Raw genomic sequence first — 19,945 nt, 5'->3', positions numbered from 1 at the left:
CTTCTGCAGGGTTTGTGGCTAGGCCTAGAGGCCAAGAGCAAACACCTAGGTTCTAAGTTCGTAGCCACAGTCACCTCGCTGACCCCAGAGCCCCTGCACCCAACTATCAGGGAAAGTCCGAAGGTGCAGGGTACTGGCACACTCTGCGGAGCTGGCGGGGATTTGGCCAAGCCCAGGAGCAGCCTGCTGGCCAGGATCGAGGAGGGTGGGCTTTGGTCGGGGTCAGGGCGGAGCCTGGAACAGGGGTAGGCGGAGCCGGGGACAGGAGCCGGGCCGCGGTCGGGAGGGGTCGGGGCGGGGTTAGGGACCGGGGCGGGGCTGGGCCGGGGCAGGAGCTGAGGGCCGGGGCGGGAGCCGAGGGCCGGGGCGGGAGCCGAGGGCCGGGGCGGGGCCTGGGCAGGGCAGGGCGGGAACGGTCTTCCGAGTCGCCGAGGCGGGAGGGAAAGCAGTAGGAGGAGGCGAGGCGGGGCGGGGGGAGGAGGGAGGAGGGAGGAGGGAGGAGGGAGGGGACTTGGCAGCTCCCGCTCCGCTCAGCTCCACTCCGCGCACCCACGCCTCGCTGCTCCGCTTCGTGCCCCCGACCCGGGCATGCGCCCCCCGAGCCCCCGGCCGCCCAGAGCCCGCGCCGCCCCTCAGATTCTCTCCAGAGCCGACTGCGCAGGATGGGCGCCCTCGGTCCCAAGCCGCCGCCGCTGCTGCTGCTGCTAATGCTGGGTAAGCCCGGCCCCTGTCCCGGCTCCCAGCGCCGCCCGGCAGGTGCCTGACACCTGGCGCCCAGCCCTGCCCACTTCCCCAGCATTTTGGAGCCCCTCGCACCCGCTTCTCCATCAGGGCCTGCCTCCAGTCTCCACGGGCTGGCTCCCAGCTGCCCCCTGTGGCCGCCCGCCAGGCGAGTCTTGGGGGAGGGTTGTTGTTGATGGTGAAGACTCCCTGGCTCTAGGCCCCCGGCTGGGGCACAGTGAGGACCCACTGAGGTGCCACCCCCAGGAACCGCCAGGCCTCCGAGGCCCAGGCCCCACTTCTCAGCTGGCATACTCAGGTCCTGGGGTCGCTGCGCCCAAATGTTGCGACTCCTCCCTGCCTCAGACTCAGCTTCAGGCCCAGCCTTGGGTGCCAGCCCTGCGTGGGCAGTGCCTACCCATCTTCGTAATTGCCCGAGTTGGCTGGAGGCCCAGGGGCCGGTTCTGCCCACGATCTTTGAAGTAAGTCTCCTCTAGTTGCACCCCATCCCCCAACTTCATCATCTGAAGTAGAGGGCAGTTCCATCTCCACCCTGGGTCAGGTCTCCCTTTGCCCCACTTTCCCTCTCCCAGATGGCACTTGGCTCTGTGGCCTCCCGCTGGTTGTCACACCCCCTTGGTCCCAGCTTCCCTGTCATGGGAGAAACCGGGCTCCATGGAGACTGATGCTGAGATCTCCAAGCACCCTGTGTCTGTTGTGGTGGGTGTTCATGGTGGGGTGTTCTGGGCTGCATGGATGCATGAAGGCAGTGACAGTGGAAGTGGTTTTGGCCTGAGCTGGAGGGCTTCCTGGGGGCAGTGGTCTGGGGAGGAATATGGTATCCAGACTGTAACCCTTGAAACAAGAGCACAGAGTGAGGAATGGGGGGTGGGGTGGCTTTGGCGTCAGGATTTGGAGCTGCCATAGTTAAGGCAGAGGCTGACGTAGCCCCAGCCGCCCGTTTCTAGACCAGCTCCATTGCAGCGCCAAGCAGCCTCCCCAGGTTGCATAGTCCCTGGCCCTGTGGGACTAGAATGAGCTGACTCCTTGGGGCCCTGGGTGAGAGGCAGGAGGATATACAGAGGCAGGAGCTGTGGGGCCTGGTTGCCTAGTGCTTGGCTGTTTTTCCCCAGTGGGCAGCGTGGAGCAGAGAAGAGCCCAGGGGAAGTGTGGTGTGGGGAGACAGAAGAACCTACTGAGATCTGAGTGCCCGCTTCTGTTGGCTTTCATTTTGAAATGAGATTTCATTTTCATTTCATTTTGAACATAACTTTCCCCAGAGAATACATCTAGTGAGTGTTGAGGCTAAAATTTGAATCCACACCCATCTGACTCCAAAGCAGGTCTCTGCTTTCGTTTTCCTCTCTGCTAACACAGAGGAGGGGACCTGGCTGGAGAGAGAGCTGCCTGGCAGCTGGTTTCCTAAGGCAGTGGGGGTGACTTTCCCATGGGGATCTCCAAACATCAGCAGTTGTGGAGCCAGGAAGATGGGAGGGGGCCCTGCAGAGCAGTAGGCCCAGAGGCCAGGGAAGATGTCAGCTCGCCTGTCTTTGTCATCACTCTGATTATGAAATGCCCTCGGGCAGGACCCTCCTGAGTCACAGGCTCACTCACTGTCAGAGTGGAAGCTCTTAGCTCTCCTCCAGTGTAGAAACTGAGGCTTGGGAGTGGAAGGGACTGGTCCAACCATACAGCTGGGGATGGGGATGGGGCTGGTACCCAACCTCCTGACTCTCAGCCTGTGCTCTAATCAAGCAACCACAAGTTCTCTCGTGACTCAGCCACAGGAAGAAGGGGTCAAGAGTGGGAAAGTTAAGGGAGTGGGGTGCTTCTGGAGGAGCTGGAGAACAAGAGTTTGACTACAGACTAGGTGTTTTCCTCCAGCCCCTGCAGAAAGGTTGTGGGTATGCCCCTGGGAGTGACATTCTGGTTGGTGAGGTCAATGTCCTCAGGCCTCTCCTTGGATTCCCTGTCTTCCTCTCTGGCTTTGCCCCTCTGCAGGGGCATGTGGAAGCCAGCCAGAGACAGTAGGAACGTGGTCATTATACTTCTCGTGCCTAACCTTCGTCATCTGTAAGATGGAGGCAGAGGGCTGGGTTAGCCTCCTGACATTCTGGGGTTCTGTGATCCGGGGCTATGGAAGATTGGAAGGAAGGGAGGGAGAAGCTGAGTCCTCCAAGGCCACCAGGAGTATCTGTGAGGGCAGGGTAGGGCCTGGGGTTGGGGGTGGGGTGAAGGAGAGAGTTTTGGCCTCTCTAAGGAGAGAAAGATGGGAAGGGGCAGCTGGGGGTTTATTGCCTCCTTACCAAAAGTAAATGAATGCACATCAGATGCAAATGAAGGCTTTTGTTAGGGAGCTGTGGGGTGGGGTGGGGTGGGATGGGGTTGGTGGGAGGACTGTGTGTCAGCTGGGTCTGCCCGGGAAGATTGGCAGGCACTGGTTGGGGAGAGGATCTTCTGCCCCCAGAAGCCAAGGCAGAGGCCGGTTCTTGCCCCATGAGCCCCAGCTGCCTCGGCAGCCCTGTGCTGTGGAGAAGCAGTGAGCTCATGGCACAGCTGGAGGGGGGAGGGATCGTGTGGTGAGAACCGGCTGAGTCTGTGCCCTGTCCTGCTCGGGCCACTGGCTCCATTGTCTGGAGTCCCCTGGCCCAGGTGATACAGCTGAGCCAACCAGTCCTTCTGAGCAAGATTTTGCCAGTTCCTTTCAAACAAAGGAGGGGGACATGTAGTCTCAGGATCCTTTAGCTAGAAGGCTCCACTGACCACGCCCCACAGACATGGGGGAAATAGGGGGAGGGAATCAAGGTAGGGCTGGAATCAAGGACAGGTTAAATCAGGAAGCAGATACACTCCTGAAAGCCCTTACGCGCTCTGCTTCTGGCCTGCCGGTAACGGGATGTTTCTGGGTTCTGAGGCAAACCTGGCTCTATACCACCACCTCCTTGAGACCCAGATGTCTTCCCTCCCAGCACCCTTACCCTGTTCTCAGGTCAGAGCAAGGTCCAAGCTGTATACCAACTTTTCTCAGGTTTCCTTTCCCTTCATAAGCAGGGGCAAGAATGTGGGTGGTGGGGGGATGTAGTGGGAACCCAGGCATCCCTAACTTCTCCTGTCTATCCCTATAGGAGTCGGCTGCTGCGCCCGGGAGGTGCTGGTCCCTGAGGGGCCCCTGTATCGTGTGGCTGGCACAGCCATCTCCATCTCCTGCAACGTCAGTGGCTATGAGGGCCCCGCCCAGCAGGACTTTGAGTGGTTCCTGTACAGGCCCGAGGCCCCAGAGGCTGCTCTGGGCATTGTCAGTACCAGGGACCCCCGGTTCTCCTACGCTGTCTTTGGGCCCCGAGTGGCAGCTGGTGAGGTGCAGGTGCAGCGTCTGCAGGGTGATGCCGTGGTGCTCAAGATTGCCCGCCTGCAGGCCCAGGATGCTGGCATTTACGAGTGCTACACACCCTCCACTGATGCCCACTACCTGGGCAGCTACAGCGGCAAAGTGGAACTGAGAGGTACTGGGCCCTGGGATGTGGGGGGGGCCACACCCTCCCAGAGGCAGAAAGTCAGGGCCAGGAGGGACCTACAAGGAACCTGAGGCCCAACCAAGTTAAGTGACTTTCAGGGGGTCACCCAGCAAGTTAGCAACTGGTCTGGGACTCTAACCCAGATCTCCACACTCCAGGCCATTGCTCTTCTTGTTCCATCAAGCCTCCCTCTGGGAGAGGGGGAAATGGCCTTAAGCCGTCCAGCCCCCTTTTTATTCCCTGATATAGTGGGGAAGCCTGATTGATAGGGTGAAGAGACTCCATTCCTGGAGATCCCAGGATCCAGGTCTGGGGGAGAAGAGGGAGAAAGTAGAGGCCGGGCAGAAGGAGTGAGAACACGTGACATTCTTGCTCTCTTAAGTTTCTTTGTCTTCCGAGAAAGAAGACAGAGCCACTGAGTATTTCAAACAGGGGTCAGTCTGAAACATAAGGGTGAGTAGGCGATGGGCTGATTCTATGAAATTCAACAAGTATTTATTGAGTGCCTGTTGTGTGCCCAGCACTGTGCTTGGCACCACTGGGTTACAGAAGAAATAATACAACATGAAGTCTCTGCCTTCCAGCTCACAGTCTTTCAGGGAATTAGGTTGTAGGTAGGGAGCGGTAACAAGGGCCGACAGCTCCCAGCCCTCCTTCACTTCAGCTGTTCTCTCCAGTTCTTCCAGATATGCTGCAGGTATCTGCTACCCCACCAGGGCCCCGAGGCCGCCAGGCCTCAACTTCACCCCCTCGCCTGATGGTGCACGAGGGACAAGAGCTGGCCCTGGGCTGCCTGGCTTGGACGAGCACACAGAAGCACACACACCTGGCTGTGTCCTTTGGGCGAGCTGTGCCCGAGGTGCCAGTGGGGCGAGCGACTCTGCAGGAGGTGGTGGGACTCCGGCCCGACCTGGCTGTGGAGGCCGGAGCTCCATATGCTGAGCGGCTGGCTGCGGGGGAGCTGCGGCTGGGCAAGGAGGGGACTGAGCAGTACCGCATGGTGGTGGGGGGAGCCCAGGCGGAGGATGCGGGCACCTACCATTGCACTGCCACCGAGTGGATTCAGGATCCTGATGGCAGCTGGGCTCAGATTGCAGAGAAGAGGGCTGTCCTGGCCCAGGTGGATGTGCAGACGCTGTGTGAGTGCTACAGGTCCCATGGTGCCAGCTGGGAGCCACGGTATCTCAGTGGGCACCCTGACTACCAGGGCCACTAGATGGCCATCATCTGATTCCAGGGAGCCCACCTTCCCTAGACCGAGCAGTTCCATTAGCATCGCTTCCCATGAGCACCCCAACACATGATGGGTTTTCTCTGCTCAGAAACTGGATGTGGAGACAGGAGGGCCGAGGCTGAGGGGTGAGAGTTGCAGGCCCCTGGGTGGAAGGGCCTTGAAGTTGCTGCTGTCCAGAAGGAGCTGTGTTTGGGGTGTTGGGTGTTCTGTGCCCTCTCCTGCCTCCATGACACCCCTTCCCCTCCTGTGTTTCAGCCAGCCAGCTCGCAGTGACAGTGGGGCCTGGTGAGCGCCGGATTGGCCCAGGGGAGCCCTTGGAGCTTCTGTGCAATGTGTCAGGGGCCCTGCCCCCACCAGGCCGTCATGCTGCGTACTCCGTGGGCTGGGAGATGGCACCTGCAGGAGCACCTGGGCCTGGCCGTCTGGTCGCCCAGCTGGACACAGAGGGTGTGGGCAGTCTGGGCCCTGGCTACGAGGGCCGGCACATTGCCATGGAGAAGGTGGCTTCCAGAACCTACCGGCTACGGCTGGAGGCTGCCCGGCCTGGGGATGCGGGCACCTACCGCTGCCTCGCCAAGGCCTATGTCCGAGGATCTGGGGCCCGGCTTCGTGAAGCAGCCAGTGCCCGCTCCCGGCCCCTCCCTGTGCACGTGCGGGAAGAAGGTAAGGAGGGTGAGTTGGGCCCTAGACAGAACCTTCCCCTCTGTTTCTATGCCTCTCTCCCTCTCCATCAGCTGCCTCCATGCCTCAATCTCACATTCCTCTTCTAAGATTGTGGGAATACCTTGAACTTCTGGGTGTTGCTTGGACAGTGGTCCTAACCCTGCATCCTCTGTCCCTTCCTTCACCTTCTGACCCCTTGTCCTTTGTTCGGCAGGTGTGGTGCTAGAGGCTGTGGCCTGGCTAGCAGGAGGCGCAGTGTACCGTGGGGAGACGGCCTCCCTGCTCTGCAACATCTCTGTGCGGGGCGGCCCCCCAGGGCTGCGGCTGGCTGCCAGCTGGTGGGTGGAGCGGCCGGAGGAGGGAGAGCTGAGCTCTGGCCCTGCCCAGCTGGTGGGTGGCGTGGGCCAGGACGGTGTGGCAGAGCTGGGGGTCCGGCCTGGAGGAGGCCCTGTCAGCGTGGAGCTGGTGGGGCCCCGAAGCCATCGGCTGAGACTCCATGGCTTGGGGCCCGAGGACAAAGGCGTATACCACTGTGCCCCCAGCGCCTGGGTGCAGCATGCTGACTACAGCTGGTACCAGGCGGGCAGCGCCCGCTCAGGGCCTGTCACCGTCTACCCCTACACGCACGGTGAGTGACTCCCACCCTCCCCTCCTTGCTTATGCCCCGCTCCAGGCCCATGCACTTGCTCTCCCCTTCCATCAGGCCCTCCTGCTACCGGGTCCCTCTTTCTCCTCCAAGTCACTTCACCTGAAGAGTCTCGAAAGTCCAGCTTTCAGCCCCTCAGGGCCAGCCGGCTCCCCCAGGGTCCTCGTGGTGGGGGAGTGCAGAGAAGGCAGGGAGTGGGCAGTGGAAGGCTGTGTGTGAATGGGAGGAGGTGGTGGGGACAGCTTGAGAGAGAAGGTGCTGGCATGCAGGTGGGACCGTGGGTGAACATCCCAGGCTGAACACAGCCATCATCTCTTGCCTAGCCCTGGACACCCTGTTTGTGCCCCTGCTGGTGGGTGCAGGGGTGGCTGTAGTCATCGGCGCCACCATCCTCGGCACCATCACCTGCTGCTTCATGAAGAGGCTGCAGAAACGGTGATCCCTTGCTCCCCAGGTGAGGGGCAAGAACTTGCAACCCCAGCCCTGTCTTCTCAAGTCCTGAGATGAGCGGCTCTTCCCCTGCCCCACCTGGAGAAGGAGCAGCCCCTCTGGGCTCTGCAGGACCCTGTAACCGGGTGGGCGGGGCAGGCGGGAGAGGGCCAGGAGGGAGTCACACTCAGGGCTCCCTTCTTAGCTTGCTCCACGCACTCTCCCGTTCTTGCAGGTGTGACTTTCTCCCAGCCTAGCCGCAAGCCCTCCTCTGGTGCCTGGAGACCCCCTCCCTCTGCCTGCCCTTCCTGTAATTTATTTGATCTACTCCCACCCACAGTGGGGGACCTGGCCACTCTTTCCTTCCCAAACCCCTCCCTCTGGCCTTCTGTTCGGGATCTCATACCCAGCCCAGAGGGAGGCCATTCCCTAGCCTAGAATTAGTTTTTCTAAAATGTGAATAAACTTATTTTATAAAATTCATGGCTGGCTGTGTCTTCCCTGCCATGAGGCTGTAAGAGGCTGGGGTGTGTGGCAGGGAGGTTGCTGGGGGCTGACAACCTATTCTGGACGACCCAGGCCTCTCTTCCCACCACGAACACCATCTGGCCTTCGTGGGCCGTGCCACCCACCCTAGGAGGGGACACCTGGGTCCCATCTGCTGTCTGAGCTGTCAGTGCTGAGCCAATTCCTGTTGGGACCTACTGGGGGAGGGGAGCAGAGAAAGGGGGGGGTGAGTTCCAGCTGAGCACAGCCTCTGCTCCCAGATGCCTTCCTGCTGCATAGAAGGGGTTTCCAGGCCCCCGGTGCCCTTTTCTGAGCTCCCGCACTACTCCCCAGTCTCTTTCTCCCCGTCTGGCTAATCTTGGACCTGACTCCTCCCATCAGGCCTTGGGGCCTCAGGCTTTTTCCTCCTGATCTTCATTATTCTGTCTGACAGCAGCAGAATGGAAGTCCCAGAACACAGCCCCCTGAGTGGCGCGGATGACAGCCGTCAGAAGAGGGCCCGGGCGTCCACAGAGCCCCTGCACACGCCCGCCCCCACAGCCATGCCTCACCCTGCCCCGCCATGTCCCCGGGGCTCCCTGCATTTGTCTTTGCCTTAGGACTCTCTGATCCTAGAATTCTCAGCTGTGCTGCACCTTAAGAGAAGCCCAGTCTACCTCTTTCAATTCAGTTATTTAAACATTTATTGAGCATCACTGGTTTCCTAAGTGTTGTTTTTACAGATGGGGAAACAGACCCAGCGAAGCGATGTGACTTGCCCAGAGTCATGGAACTGACTAGTGACAGCGTCAGGACGAGAACCAGGTCTCCGGACTCCTTGCACTGTACACAGGGGTGCCCTGAGCGGTGGCCAAGTGGCGAGGAGAGGTGTGGTGGGGTCTCAGTGCCTTCCATCCAGCCTCAGCTCCTCTCATCGGGCTCGCTTGCAGTGGGTTCACTACCATGTGAGCGTGTGTGGATACCAACAGCCCACTCCTTCCTGCGCGGACTCGAGCTGTTCCACCAAGTTAGACCAAAATCGCTCTCCATCCCATACCCTAGTACTTGTTCTTTTGAGAACAGCCAGCGCCAGGGTTCAGGGGCCTCATCTTTGACTGCTGGTGACCCAGGTGACCCTGTGACCTGAGGCAAAGGGTGACCTCTCTGAGTGGACACACGCTGGTGTTGGCTCCCTCCATGGCCCCTTTTCCTGCTTCCAGAAGGCACAGCGTCCCGCAGGACCTCAGCTTCCCAGTCTGGAATGGAGCACTCTGGGGTGCTTCCCCTCACCAGGCTCAGACTTTCATTACAGGGCAGGAGTGGGGGTAGCCAGGGCCAAGGGACGGTCACTGCGGGGCCAGTGCTGCCGGAGGGCGTGTCCGCCTGTGCGCGCGCTTCTCTCTCAGCCTCAGGTCCCCTTTCCCTCCACCCCTTGTCTCCCATTACCATCCTGGGAGGTTGTCCTGGTGCCTGGGATGACACCAGCAAGGGGCGCACGTGGCACGGGAGCATGCCTCTGGGGCTCTTGTCCTAGCTGGGCAGGTAGCAGGCCCCTGCCACATCCGGATGTCCGGACTCCTCACTTCTCTCTCACGTTTTCTCCCACATTTAATCCTGCATCTTAAATCCTATGAGGGATTCCACCTTTTGCCACTGATGTCCTCCCTGCTTTGGCTCCCCCCAGCCCCCGCAGGGCTCCCCCGAAGGCCTTCTGACGGCTCCGTCCTAGCTGTCTTGCCTGCTTGTCTCCAAAACGCCATCTTGTCCTCTTGTCACCACCCTATTTCCAATGACGGGTGAGTCCCTGGGTCCAGAGTTAAACTCTTCAGCCTGGGTTTCAGGGTCCCCTTTCCCCCCATCCCCGACAATTCTCCACCCATGATACCTCAGTCTCCTCCCCAAGGAGCCTCAGCCTCTCCTGGCATGCCCCCCTTCCTGACAGGACCTCCAGGTCTTTGCTTAGGGCAGGGCTTCTCAAAGCATGGTCCCTGTTCCAGCAGCGTCAGCACGACCTGTGACTAGTTAGAAATGCAAAGTTTTGGTCTCCATCCCATACCTATGGGGTCAGAAACTGGCAGCGGGGCCCAGCCACCTGTGTTCCAAGCCCTCCCGGTGGCTGTGAGGCCCACCCAAGTTCATGACTGCTGGCTCCGTCAGTCTCTAGGTCTGACTCAATCCCTAGCTTTCAGATGACCAAACTCTCCCACCCCCTGCTCGGAGAGATCACCCACACTCTCAGTTTGAAACAGTTGCCGCAGGCGTACTTCTGTCTTTCCCACACGCACTCCACTCCGAGGATAGGAATCGGGGCTCTGACTGTCCTCCCGACATATGCCCGGGTCAGTGCTCTGTACTCAGTGGGCACCCAGTGAACCATTTGAGTGACTCCTTCTCACTGTGCCCTAAGACTAATTCTGCTTTGCTGAGGGCCCTGTGTCCCAGCTCTCCCTGGGCCTTTCTTCATCCTCAGAACTTCTTTCTCCCCTCCTGCCTCTGCAGTGGTACTTATGAGATCTCCCTCCACAGTCAGAAAAGAGCCAACCCGGTCTCCCTCTCCCGGGGCCCCAGCTCAGGCATCTCCCGCGTGGCCTGTTTCCTGGCACACACGGCTGGGCCGCCCCTGCAGCCTTTTGCCCTCCCTATCAGCCTGTTGCAGCGGTGTGGGTGGAGCTGGGAGGGTGCCCGCCTTATCTCTGTCCACCTCCGTCCAGCCTTCTCTCCTCTGGGTCAGCTTGGCTACTTTGTCCAGTGAGACAGGTGTGCCACACACAGGCCGGCTGGCTGACAAGGTGAGTGGGCACTAAAATCCAGCCTACACCCTGCTCCCCAAGCCATGCACTCTGGTTTGAGGTGTTGTCAGTCTGGAGGAAAAGAGTGCCTTTTTAGAATTTGCACAGAGATGCTCTGTGAGTTAGTGGCAGCCCAGAGTGCACCACCTGTCTGTTGGTCCATTGACCTATCCACCTGCTGTCTCCCTCTGCTTCCATCTTCCCATGGACCCCATGTAGGTCCACCCTCCTGCCCATTCATCGACCCATGAACAGATGTGAAGGTCAAACACAGACAGGCTGGTAAGTTCACCCATCCCACCCTCTATTCTTTTGAAATCAGGATCCCTCCCTTCCATGTTGGATCCTAGACCTGAGATTCTGAGGGGGCTCTCTTTGGTGCATTCCCAGGGACCTTGCCTGCTTCCTCCACCTCCGATATCCAGCTCCCCAGATACCTGTGTCTGGCCCCACCACAGGGGTCTGGAGGAAACTGGTCACACCTTGGACTCACTCTCTGGGGGTGGCAGGCAGCCATTCTGCTCTTTGTCAGCCCCAGCCCCTTCACCCGCCCCCTCCCCTGCACCCTCCTCCTCCACCTTCTCATCCAACCGGCTGGGGATGGACCAGTAGAGATGGGCGTCAAGGCGGGCGGCGGCCTCAGCCAGCTCCCGGGCGCTGCACGAGGGTGTGGGCACCTCAAAGGTCTGGTGGAAGCTGGCATAGTCCACCTCGTAGAAGCCATCCTCCAGGGTCAGCACAGACGTGAAGCGGTGGCCCCACAGCACCTCGTCCACCAGGTAGGAGCTCCGAGCTTGGCATGTCATTCCTGGGGGGAGGGGCACGGGTCAAGGGGGATCCCACCCCCAGCCTTCCCTCTCCTGCCTCATTCCACAATCCTATACCTAGAACCCCTCTCTTGACGCCTCCCCAAGGGTCCCACCCCCGTGGTCCTGCCCACTTTCTCCTCCTTCCCAACTCTTGTTGGCTTGCCCAGCTCCGCCTCCTCTTCTCCCTTTGTCCCAACTCTTCCTCATCTGCAGCTCACACACTCCCCTCCTCTCCACTGGAGATGCCAGTCAGAGAACTTAACCTTGAAACTGACCCTGGGGATTATCCAGTCCAACTTCCCTCTCTATACCAGGCTCCTCACCAGAGCCCTCCCAATAATGGGCATCTAGCTCGTACCTGATTACCTCCCAGGATTGAGAGCTCACCACTTCATGAGAAGCCCACTCCTTTGTGTGATGGCTCTAAAAGTTGAATTGTTCTTTATCTAGAGCTAAAACCTGCCTCCCTTGATTTCATTCCCCCACCATATGTCACCCCTTCAAGTATTTGAAAGCCAGAGTTTCAGGTTCCATCATGCCTTCTCTTCCTCAGGCTGAACATCCCTGTCTCCCTTCACCATTCCTGATGTAACCTGGATTCCAAAATTTTTACTCTTTGGACTGCAAACCAGAATGGCCAAGGAGGATCCTTTAAGGACTTTGAATGTGTTAAATACTCCAGTTGTGGCCAGGTCCATGCCTAGGAGAGGGCTCACCACCTTTCTCTTCTGGCCATGAGATGCTTCAGCTAACAGAGCCCAAGATTACATTACATAAACATTTTTGGAAGCTGTACAACATTGCCTGTGGCCAACTAAAACCCCCAATTCTTTTTCCCCCAGAGCGCTTCCATGCTGTGCTTACATAAGTGATTTTTTTAAAGCCTAAATGTAGAACTTTATATTTATTCCTTTTAAATGTCATCTTGTTGGGTTTTGGCTCATTATACTTGCTTTTCAGAAGCATTTCGGATACTGACTCTCTCACCCAAAATATTACCATCCTTTCCAGCTTTGTCTCTCTAGAAAAATCTGACAAGCTCTCACGCCTATCTCCTCCACCCTTCACCACCCCCGTCCTTCTTGCCGTTGGCCTGTGTCCTGTCTTCCCACCAGGGCAAGAGATTCTCCTTCTGCCCTGGGGTCTCCCATATCCCTCTCAGCTCATGTCCACCTCAGGACAAGGGGGCCCAGCAGAGGGAACATTAGCTGACCAGAGACTGGCTCTCAGCACTGAAAGTCCTGCCCTGAGCCAGCTTGGGGACACTAGTGTTCTTGTTACTTTGGTGAAGGATGGAACAGGAAATAACCAGGAGAGGAGGCGAAGAAGAGGCAAAAGGGACACGGGGGAGGGAGGAGATTTGAGGAAGAGAGGGAGGGGCTGGTGGGACAAAGGGAGAAGCGGGTTTGGCAGGGACTTCTCAGCAAGGAGAGGGGCTATGTCAGGCCTTAGCAAAAGAGTGCCAACTGGTGAGATGAGAGGAGAGGAAACAGGCTGAGTCGGGTAAGGGGAAGGAGCTAGGGGGAGTACTGGGGCTGGGGGAGAAGAAGTGGGAACACTGGGGCAGAGACGGGTGACATAGAGGCCTGTGTGAAGGGCTAGGATAGCGGTTTGAAAGCACCAACGTGGGAGAAGCCAGCAGAGGGCAACACTCTGGCAACAGTGGCAGGAGCTGCAGGGCCCCCTGGTGGCTTTTTGTTCCCTTGCAGTTTTCTTCTGCTTCTAGATCCTGAAGGATTCATCCGCAGCCCCTGCACTGGTTTTGTCCTACCCTCCCAAACCTTTCACTGTGTAGGTCTGAGTTGGAGGCTCTGACAACACAGGTGCATTGCTAGTTTCTTCTGGAAAGGGGCTAGAAATGTTCAGATCATCTGTTTCCTTTTTCAGTGGAAACTGAGCCTTACGACGGATGGGGAAACTGAGGCAGAAGTGAGACTAGCAACCTCTCCCTAAGGTTCAGCCTAGGAATAACTCAGGCCATGGAGAACCTACACCATCAAATTCCGGGGACCTGGATCTCTCAGCAGTGAGAAAAATCCTGCACCCAACCCCTCCATCCTACTCTGCACCCTAAACACTGAAGCCAGATGCCTGTGTCCAATACAGACATGGCCACTTATCTAGCGGGTGGCTGTGGACAACTTAACCTTTCAGTGGGGCGATCTCCTCTTTGAAAAATGAGCACAGTAACAAGAAGTTACCTTCATGGGGTTCCTCATGGGATTCAGATTAAATGAACTCAGAGGTGCAAAGTGCTTTGGAATCGGGCAGGGGACAGAGAAAGCACTGGGTGTTAGCTATGATTATTACTCTCCCCTATTACCGGCAGCCCAGACCTCTCAGCCCAGGGCCCCTGCTCAGGGCCACTTCGGAGACTTCCTCCAAGCTTTCTCTTGGCTCTCTGCGGGATCACTCAGTTCACACACTCCTCCCAACCCAGGTCCCCATCTCACCTCAATCTCTCATCCTCCACCAGTCTCTCCATCCCTCCCCGCCTGCCTTCCTCCTCCCTGGACCCTGTAAGTCCAATTCCCCTCCCACCCCGCTCCCCGCCTCCATCTCCCAGCCCGCACCCGTGGCTTCCACCATGCCCTCGAGGATGACGACGATCTCGAAGTCGTCCCTCTCGAGGGCGCGCCGCGACGCCTCCCAGAAGGGGCTGGCGGCGTCGATCTCGTGGCTGATGACGAGCGGCGAGACGAGGAAGAGGCGGTCGTCGCCCGTGTCGAAGCCCACGCTGAGGTCGGTCTGGTGCAGCGGGATGAACTCGCCCTCGAGCGTCTGGCGCGAGCGGATGAGCTTGGCGCGGATGGAGGCCTCGACGATGTGAGATGAGCGCAGGTCGCCCACGCGGAACATGAGGCAGAGGCGCCCGTCGCGCAGGGAGACCACGGCGTGTGAGGAGAAGACGAGCGTGGCGGCGCGCTTGTTGGGCTGCGAGATCTTGACGAACATGCAGCCCACCATGAAGGCGTTCACCATGGAGCCCAGGATGGCCTGCAGCAGCAGCAGCACGATGCCCTCGGGGCACTGGTCGGTGATGACGCGGTGCCCGTAGCCGATGGTGGTCTCCGTCTCGATGGAGAAGAGGAAGGCGGCCACGAAGCCGTTGAGGTTGTTGACGCACGGCGTCCACGCCGTGTCCTCCAGGTGCTCCAGGTCGCCGCGGCCGTAGGCGATCAGCCACCAGATGGCGCCGAAGAAGAGCCAGGTGAGCGCGTAGGCCAGCACGAAGAAGAGCAGGCTCAGGCGCCACTGCAGGTCCACCAGCGTGGTGAAGAGGTCGGTCAGGTAGCGGTACGTCTCGCGCACGTTGCCCTGCTGCACGTTGCAGCGGCCGTCCTTCTCCACGTAGCGCTGGCGGCCGCGGCGCCGCGGCGGCTCCTCCGGCCCCGGCGAGAAGGCGGCGTTCTCCTGCGCCATCGCGGCGGCGGCGGCGGGCGAGGTCACGGCCCGGGCGGCGGCGGCGGCGCGGGGCCTGGAGGGGCTGAAAGGTGGGCCGGGATGAACCGACTGGCGGGAGAGGCCGAGACCTCCGGGCTAGCGCTGAGGTGGCGGGGTGGCCCCAGCCTCAACTGCCACGTCGGGAAAATGGGAATGATATGCACAACCTTAGCTACCCCCACCCCCAGCTTACAACATCGTAAGAATCCAATGCTATAGGGTCTATGAATGGGATCGCACAATGCGAGGCTGATTGTTTTCAGGGGAGGGGGATACGAGAGACCTTGGTCCTACTGCCTCTAACTGGGCTGTGCAGCACCTCACTGGCATCCCCGAGCAAGAGGTCAAATCAGGGAGGGAGTTTCCTGAAATCATTAGACTGTGAGCTTCTTGGAGGCAGGCGGTTAATTTTCCTCTCCAGTGTAGAACCCTCCCTGCCTGAAGGCCAAGGCCTCCTCGCCCACTCCCCGCCAATCCCAGCTAATGTCAGCGCAGTCCCCAAATCACTGGTCTCTGCAGTTCAACCCGCCATCTAACCAGGCTCTTTTGAAGTTCACCCCAAGACTAACAGAAAGTCTTTCCCATTCCTCCTTCCCTGGACCTCGCTTACTCTGCCCCCTCCCACATCTTCCTCTCCACAAGCTTGCAAAGCAGAAATGAAAGTGGTGGAAAGTAAGTGAAAAATCTCCAGTGAGCAGGGGTTGAACATTCCCACCTTAGGAAATTCCCCCTGGAAATCCTCCCTGAGGACGAACCATGATCACTGCGGCTGTAATGTCATCCCCATTTCCCCGGGTTCTTTCCACAGTGGAGACAGCCTGCAGATGGGCAGGAGGACTGGATATGAGATCAACCCAGACAGCCGGGGTAAAGGAAGCACAGAGTTCACCAAAATTAGGCTTGTATCCTCTCTAGTACCCTATTCTTCATGAGACATTAAATGAGACAAGTGAAGCACTAAGCACCCACATTTACCTCCCTCCTTCCTTAGCTCTTTCCCCCCAGCCTTCTACCTCCCTGGACTATCCTCACAACAGCTGCCTCCATATGCCCCAAATCTCAAACTCCAAGGGAAGCCTACCTGATTTTACTTCAAATTCCTCCCGGTTAAGAATAAGGATTCAAGACTTTTCAACCTTCCCTTCATCCTGGGAATCATCCTCTTCCCCCACTCCAAGGAAACTTGGGCTAGCTGGCGGAGGTGGGGGGGTTGGAAGGGAAGACAGTGACATAAGGATCACAGATGGCCTGGATGTGTGACCAGGTCCTGGGGAGAAACTGCCTGGATTGTAGTTCCAAACCCAGCCCTTCCAAATTTAAGTTCTAGAGTGAGGCACTCTGCAGCCAGACCTTTGGAGTGTGCATGTGTGTATATGTGTGTGTGTGTGTGTACTAGGGTAGAAGGGAGGAGAAGAAACCAAAATGATGTGGCTTGGAGCTTAGGGGCATTCACCACATTTATTTTCCTGGAGGAGTCAGGGGACACAGGGTCCAGGAACCTCAATGCAATGGCAGGTTAGGGTCTTCCCCTCCCCCAGTGATGAGTTTGCCTTTCCCTCCCTGCAGCCCAGGATGTCCTCCAGAAGTGATCTCTACGCATTGATTGGCTTACAGATCCCAGGTCATGCAGAAAAGTACCTGGGCCCTCTCATTCCAGCTTCAGCGGGAGGTGGGCTTCCAGATATTCTCTCAGGGTCTTAGGTAATCTGACCCCCCAATCTGTCTGCTTAGACAGATCTCTCTGCCCAAGTGCGGGAAGAAACCCGAGTCTGACGGCCCCTAGAACTCTTTCACTCTTTGTTACCCCAGGAATCTAGGTGAGCCTTACTTTGATTGTGTCCCATCTCCTATTCCTGAGTGGGGGCTGCATTTTTCTCAATGGGGAAGGGAAGGTGTGAAATTGTTCATCTGTCCCAGAGCAAAGACTTGATTTCTACACCTTCCCTCCAAAGATTCCTGTTCCTCCAGCCTATGCCTCTTTATTTCATGTGCATGCTGTGACCCCTTTCCAGAAGACCCCAGTGCCGCATTTTCCTGGATCTCCTTTTCTCCCACTATGGAGGGCTGGCCAGTGAGGGGGCTTATCTTTTGGAAGGGAATTTGGTGAAAACTCCCTCAGGAACCAGCTCTTCCCAAACCCCCACTTGCCTTGGAAATAGGGGCCCAAACCCAGGTCCCCCGCAACTCAACTCACAGCTTGTGGAGAGGAGAGTAGCCGGCAGCAGAGACCCCTGAGGGGTAGCGTCCATGCCCCTGACACTGCCCCCCCCCACCCCAGCCCTCTTGGAGGGTGGGAGCCGCAGGCACCGCTGTGTCTCCTAAATGTAGCGGCAGCTCTGACTAGGACTTGCTATCTGTGTCATCCCCACTTCCCAGGCTCCCCTGCTCCTCTCCTGTTTCCACAGCAACCAGTCTGGCGACAGCTCTAGAGCATCCCCCTCCCCTCACCAGTCCTGGGTACCACTAGAGGCTGATCCACACGCCATAGCTATTTTTAGCCAAAGTCCCTCCTCCTGGACAACTCAGAGCTCGCCTCCTCACCCCCTCAGGCAGGAAAAAAAAAAAAAAAGAAAGAAAGAAAGAAAAGAAAAGCTGGCATGCTGGCTCTTTCCTAAGAAGCACCTTGCTCTGGGAAAATACGGGCCCTGATGTGTTTGGGAATAAGGCATTTGGTTTTCTGGAGATTCAGAGGGCCACCTGGGAGGCTCCTCACCTCCAGCGGGGCCTCTGGGTGCATGTGCAGCTCTCAGATCAGGCCCGCCATCGCAGTCTCCAATTTTGGAGAGACCACCCTGGTACCGATCCATCCAAGGAAGAGGGGTAGGGCCAGGTGTTCTAACTTTATCACTAGTTGGCAGTGTGACCCGCAGGAGTCACTTCACTTTCCTCAGCCACTCTATCTTTCACAGGATGTGAACATGTGCAAATAGCCCCTTTCCACCTCCTTCACAGGGTGTGCAGCTCCAATGAGTCAATATAAATAGGAGGGCTTTGAAGTGTAATTCATTAATAGTGAAACGTTTAGAAACAAGCCAGATGTCCAACAGAGAGAAAAGGCTAGATTAGGGCTTCCTAACTCTTCATTCAACAAAGTTTTGTGGAGCCCAAGTGCCAGGCAGTGTGCTTGGTGGGGATGGTTACAGAAACGAGTAAGTCCCTGCCCACCAGGAGCTCATGGTCCAGTGGAAGAGAAAGGCGTAAACACAGAATACTAATACTATTACTAAGAATTCATTGAGTGTCAGCTGTGAGCTAGACACACACTTCATTTGACAACCCAGAGAGATACCCTGTGAGACAGGTGTTATTTTCTCTTTTTATAGATGAGAAAACTAAAACTGAGAGAGGCTAAGTGGTTTACCAGATGTCACAGAGTTGGATATCAGCAGAGAGAGCAGACACGCTCACACATCTGTGTCACACCCCCATGCTCTCTTCACAAAGACGCGCTGCGTCAGGAATGCAGTATCTGTGGCCAAGCAATACAATTGGTTACTACGTTCATATATGTCAATGTGCATGGAGGCACACTGTTACATAAAAACCAGAACATAAAAATATTCTTATAAATTGATCATAGCTCTATAGAAACAGCCGCAAGAGCATTGATAAAAATCAGAAAAAAAATGAGAGAAATGGAAAGACTTCAGTGCTCACTTTCCCTGGGGGAAATAATTAAAAACAGAGAGCGGGAGACAAATGCCAGGTGTTATCATGAATATTACTACACTCAATACATTGATCAGTTCTTCTGCAGATTCCTTAAAGTTGGAACGAAAAGACGTAAGCTAGAGGGGGAGGATGTGGAAATGGACACTGGAGGGTTAGAAGTTCCTGGATGATCTGGCAAGGTGGAAAAGGTGGTCTGGAGTAACATTGTCTCAGGAAGCAGTGGCCTGGGTTTAATTCCCAACTCTGTCCACTATTAGCTGGGTGACTTTGAGCAGGTTACTTAACCTCTCTGAACAGTTTCTTCATCAAAGAACTGAGAACAACGTATTATCCACCTCTTGGGGGCTGTCATGAGGATTACATGAGGCAATGGCTGGCACATGGTAAGTACTCAGTAAATGCTAACTCTGTCTTCTCACCATCATCGTTCTCATCTCTGGCATCTCCTGAATCCCTACCCGCCTGTGCCACCCTCCTCTGTTCTGGTGCTACCCAGTGAGACCTGCAGGGGGCACTCCTGGTGCACTGCCCTCCTCTCCCCAGCCCTCTGGCCTGTGTTTCTTGTTCCAAGTGGAAATATCGAGTTTTCAGCCTGAGATTGGCATCAGGAGGGCTGTTAAAGCCCCAGTCAACATCCCCGTCTCCTGGGCCTGGCCCTGTCACCTGAGCCTTGGGACTGCTAGCCTGCCCTTCTCTGTCCTGCCAAGCGGCTGCTCACGTTGGTTCCACTGTGCCAGGAGCTCAAAGAGAAGAAACCAAACTCCTGGGCAAGAACGTATTTACATAGAACTGGCCCCATTTCCTGGAGGAGGAAACCACAGGGCTGGCAGGGCCCTCCAGAAGATGTATCAGCCAGCCCCTCCCCACCTCAGTCTGGGCTGCCTTGAGCAGATCCTTGCTGACAAGGAAGGAGACCACTACCCCCTCCCCTGCTTTACAGAGCCTGCAGGTCCTGGACTTTACCTGGTATCTAACCCCAGTTCCTTGTTTATCACTGAACCTGAACAGAGTGAGGAAAAAAAAAAACGTTTTCTTAGATAACAGGGTACAGAAAAATAGGCAAGATCCCAGCTTTCAGGTATTATGAGATAAAGAAAGCAACTTTACAAAAAAAAATCAATAAAATATGTCAGTACGTTTGTGATGACAGGAGATTGGGTTTGGAACTGGGGAATGAGCAGGGCAGGAGGGGCACAGCGGGGTCACATTGCTGGTCTATAAAGAACCTTGGTACAAAATAGAAAAGAGGAACCCTTTCTGGGCAGATGCATCCCTATGGCATGCAGCAAGTGGTACGTGGTAAAGCAGTACAACGGGAATCCCTCCAACAGACACTACTCTGAGACATGGTGCAAGGATTGGCCAACTGAACACGGTTCAGTCCTCAGTTTGCCCCCTCAGTCGGTGCCTTTGTGCAGTCCACTAACTGTACAACAGTATGTGGCAGCCCTGGGATCAGCCACTCCGGGAAGGTTTCCTTGAGCAAGATCATGGGATTTCTTGGGTAAAGGGTTGGAAGTAGGAGAGGAATCATGATG

At 57.0% G+C, this 19,945-nt stretch overlaps 2 protein-coding genes across 5 annotated transcripts in view; one reads left to right on the top strand and one right to left on the bottom strand.

Annotated features, from left to right (window-relative positions):
• Positions 1–419: 419 nt before the first annotated feature.
• IGSF8 (immunoglobulin superfamily member 8) lies at positions 420–8,656 on the top strand. Of its 2 annotated transcripts, none has more exons than XM_010993108.3 (7): positions 420–714; positions 3,846–4,223; positions 4,913–5,374; positions 5,725–6,132; positions 6,347–6,760; positions 7,102–7,232; positions 7,443–7,686. In XM_010993108.3, exons 1-6 carry the CDS (start codon positions 663–665, stop codon positions 7,215–7,217), a joined length of 1,830 nt encoding a protein of 609 aa, XP_010991410.1. In that variant the 5' UTR covers positions 420–662; the 3' UTR covers positions 7,218–7,232; positions 7,443–7,686. The 2 variants fall into 2 exon arrangements, with proteins under 2 accessions (XP_010991410.1, XP_031291842.1); XM_031435982.2 differs by lacking the exon at positions 7,443–7,686 and adding an exon at positions 8,148–8,656 and having other exon boundaries at positions 482–714.
• Positions 8,657–8,800: 144 nt separating this feature from the next.
• Positions 8,801–19,945, bottom strand: part of KCNJ9 (potassium inwardly rectifying channel subfamily J member 9) — a 41,006-nt gene continuing 29,861 nt past the window's right edge. For 2 of the 3 annotated variants that reach the window (XM_064477895.1, XM_031435987.2), the window contains exons 3-4: positions 13,865–14,778; positions 8,801–11,290 (exon numbers count right to left, since the gene is read on the bottom strand). In XM_064477895.1, the coding sequence (XP_064333965.1) occupies positions 10,959–11,290; positions 13,865–14,778 (1,246 nt within the window). In that variant the 3' untranslated portion in view covers positions 8,801–10,958. Of the gene's footprint in view, positions 11,291–13,864; positions 14,779–16,929; positions 17,173–19,945 lie in introns of those variants that run through there. The other variant, XM_031435989.2, reaches the window with a different exon arrangement.

The sequence above is a fragment of the Camelus dromedarius genome, chromosome 23, assembly GCF_036321535.1.
Source record: "Camelus dromedarius isolate mCamDro1 chromosome 23, mCamDro1.pat, whole genome shotgun sequence".
Taxonomy (NCBI): domain Eukaryota; kingdom Metazoa; phylum Chordata; class Mammalia; order Artiodactyla; family Camelidae; genus Camelus; species Camelus dromedarius.
This window is presented reverse-complemented; position numbering and strand designations above follow the sequence as displayed.

Bases quoted from the DNA above. Each gene is read 5' to 3' on its own strand.
- IGSF8 (XM_031435982.2), top strand. From the start codon at position 663: ATGGGCGCCCTCGGTCCCAAGCCGCCGCCGCTGCTGCTGCTGCTAATG. The intron at 5,375-5,724 runs GTGAGTGCTACA...CCTGTGTTTCAG, and splicing joins GGTGGATGTGCAGACGCTGT to CCAGCCAGCTCGCAGTGACA. The intron at 6,133-6,346 runs GTAAGGAGGGTG...TTTGTTCGGCAG, and splicing joins TGTGCACGTGCGGGAAGAAG to GTGTGGTGCTAGAGGCTGTG.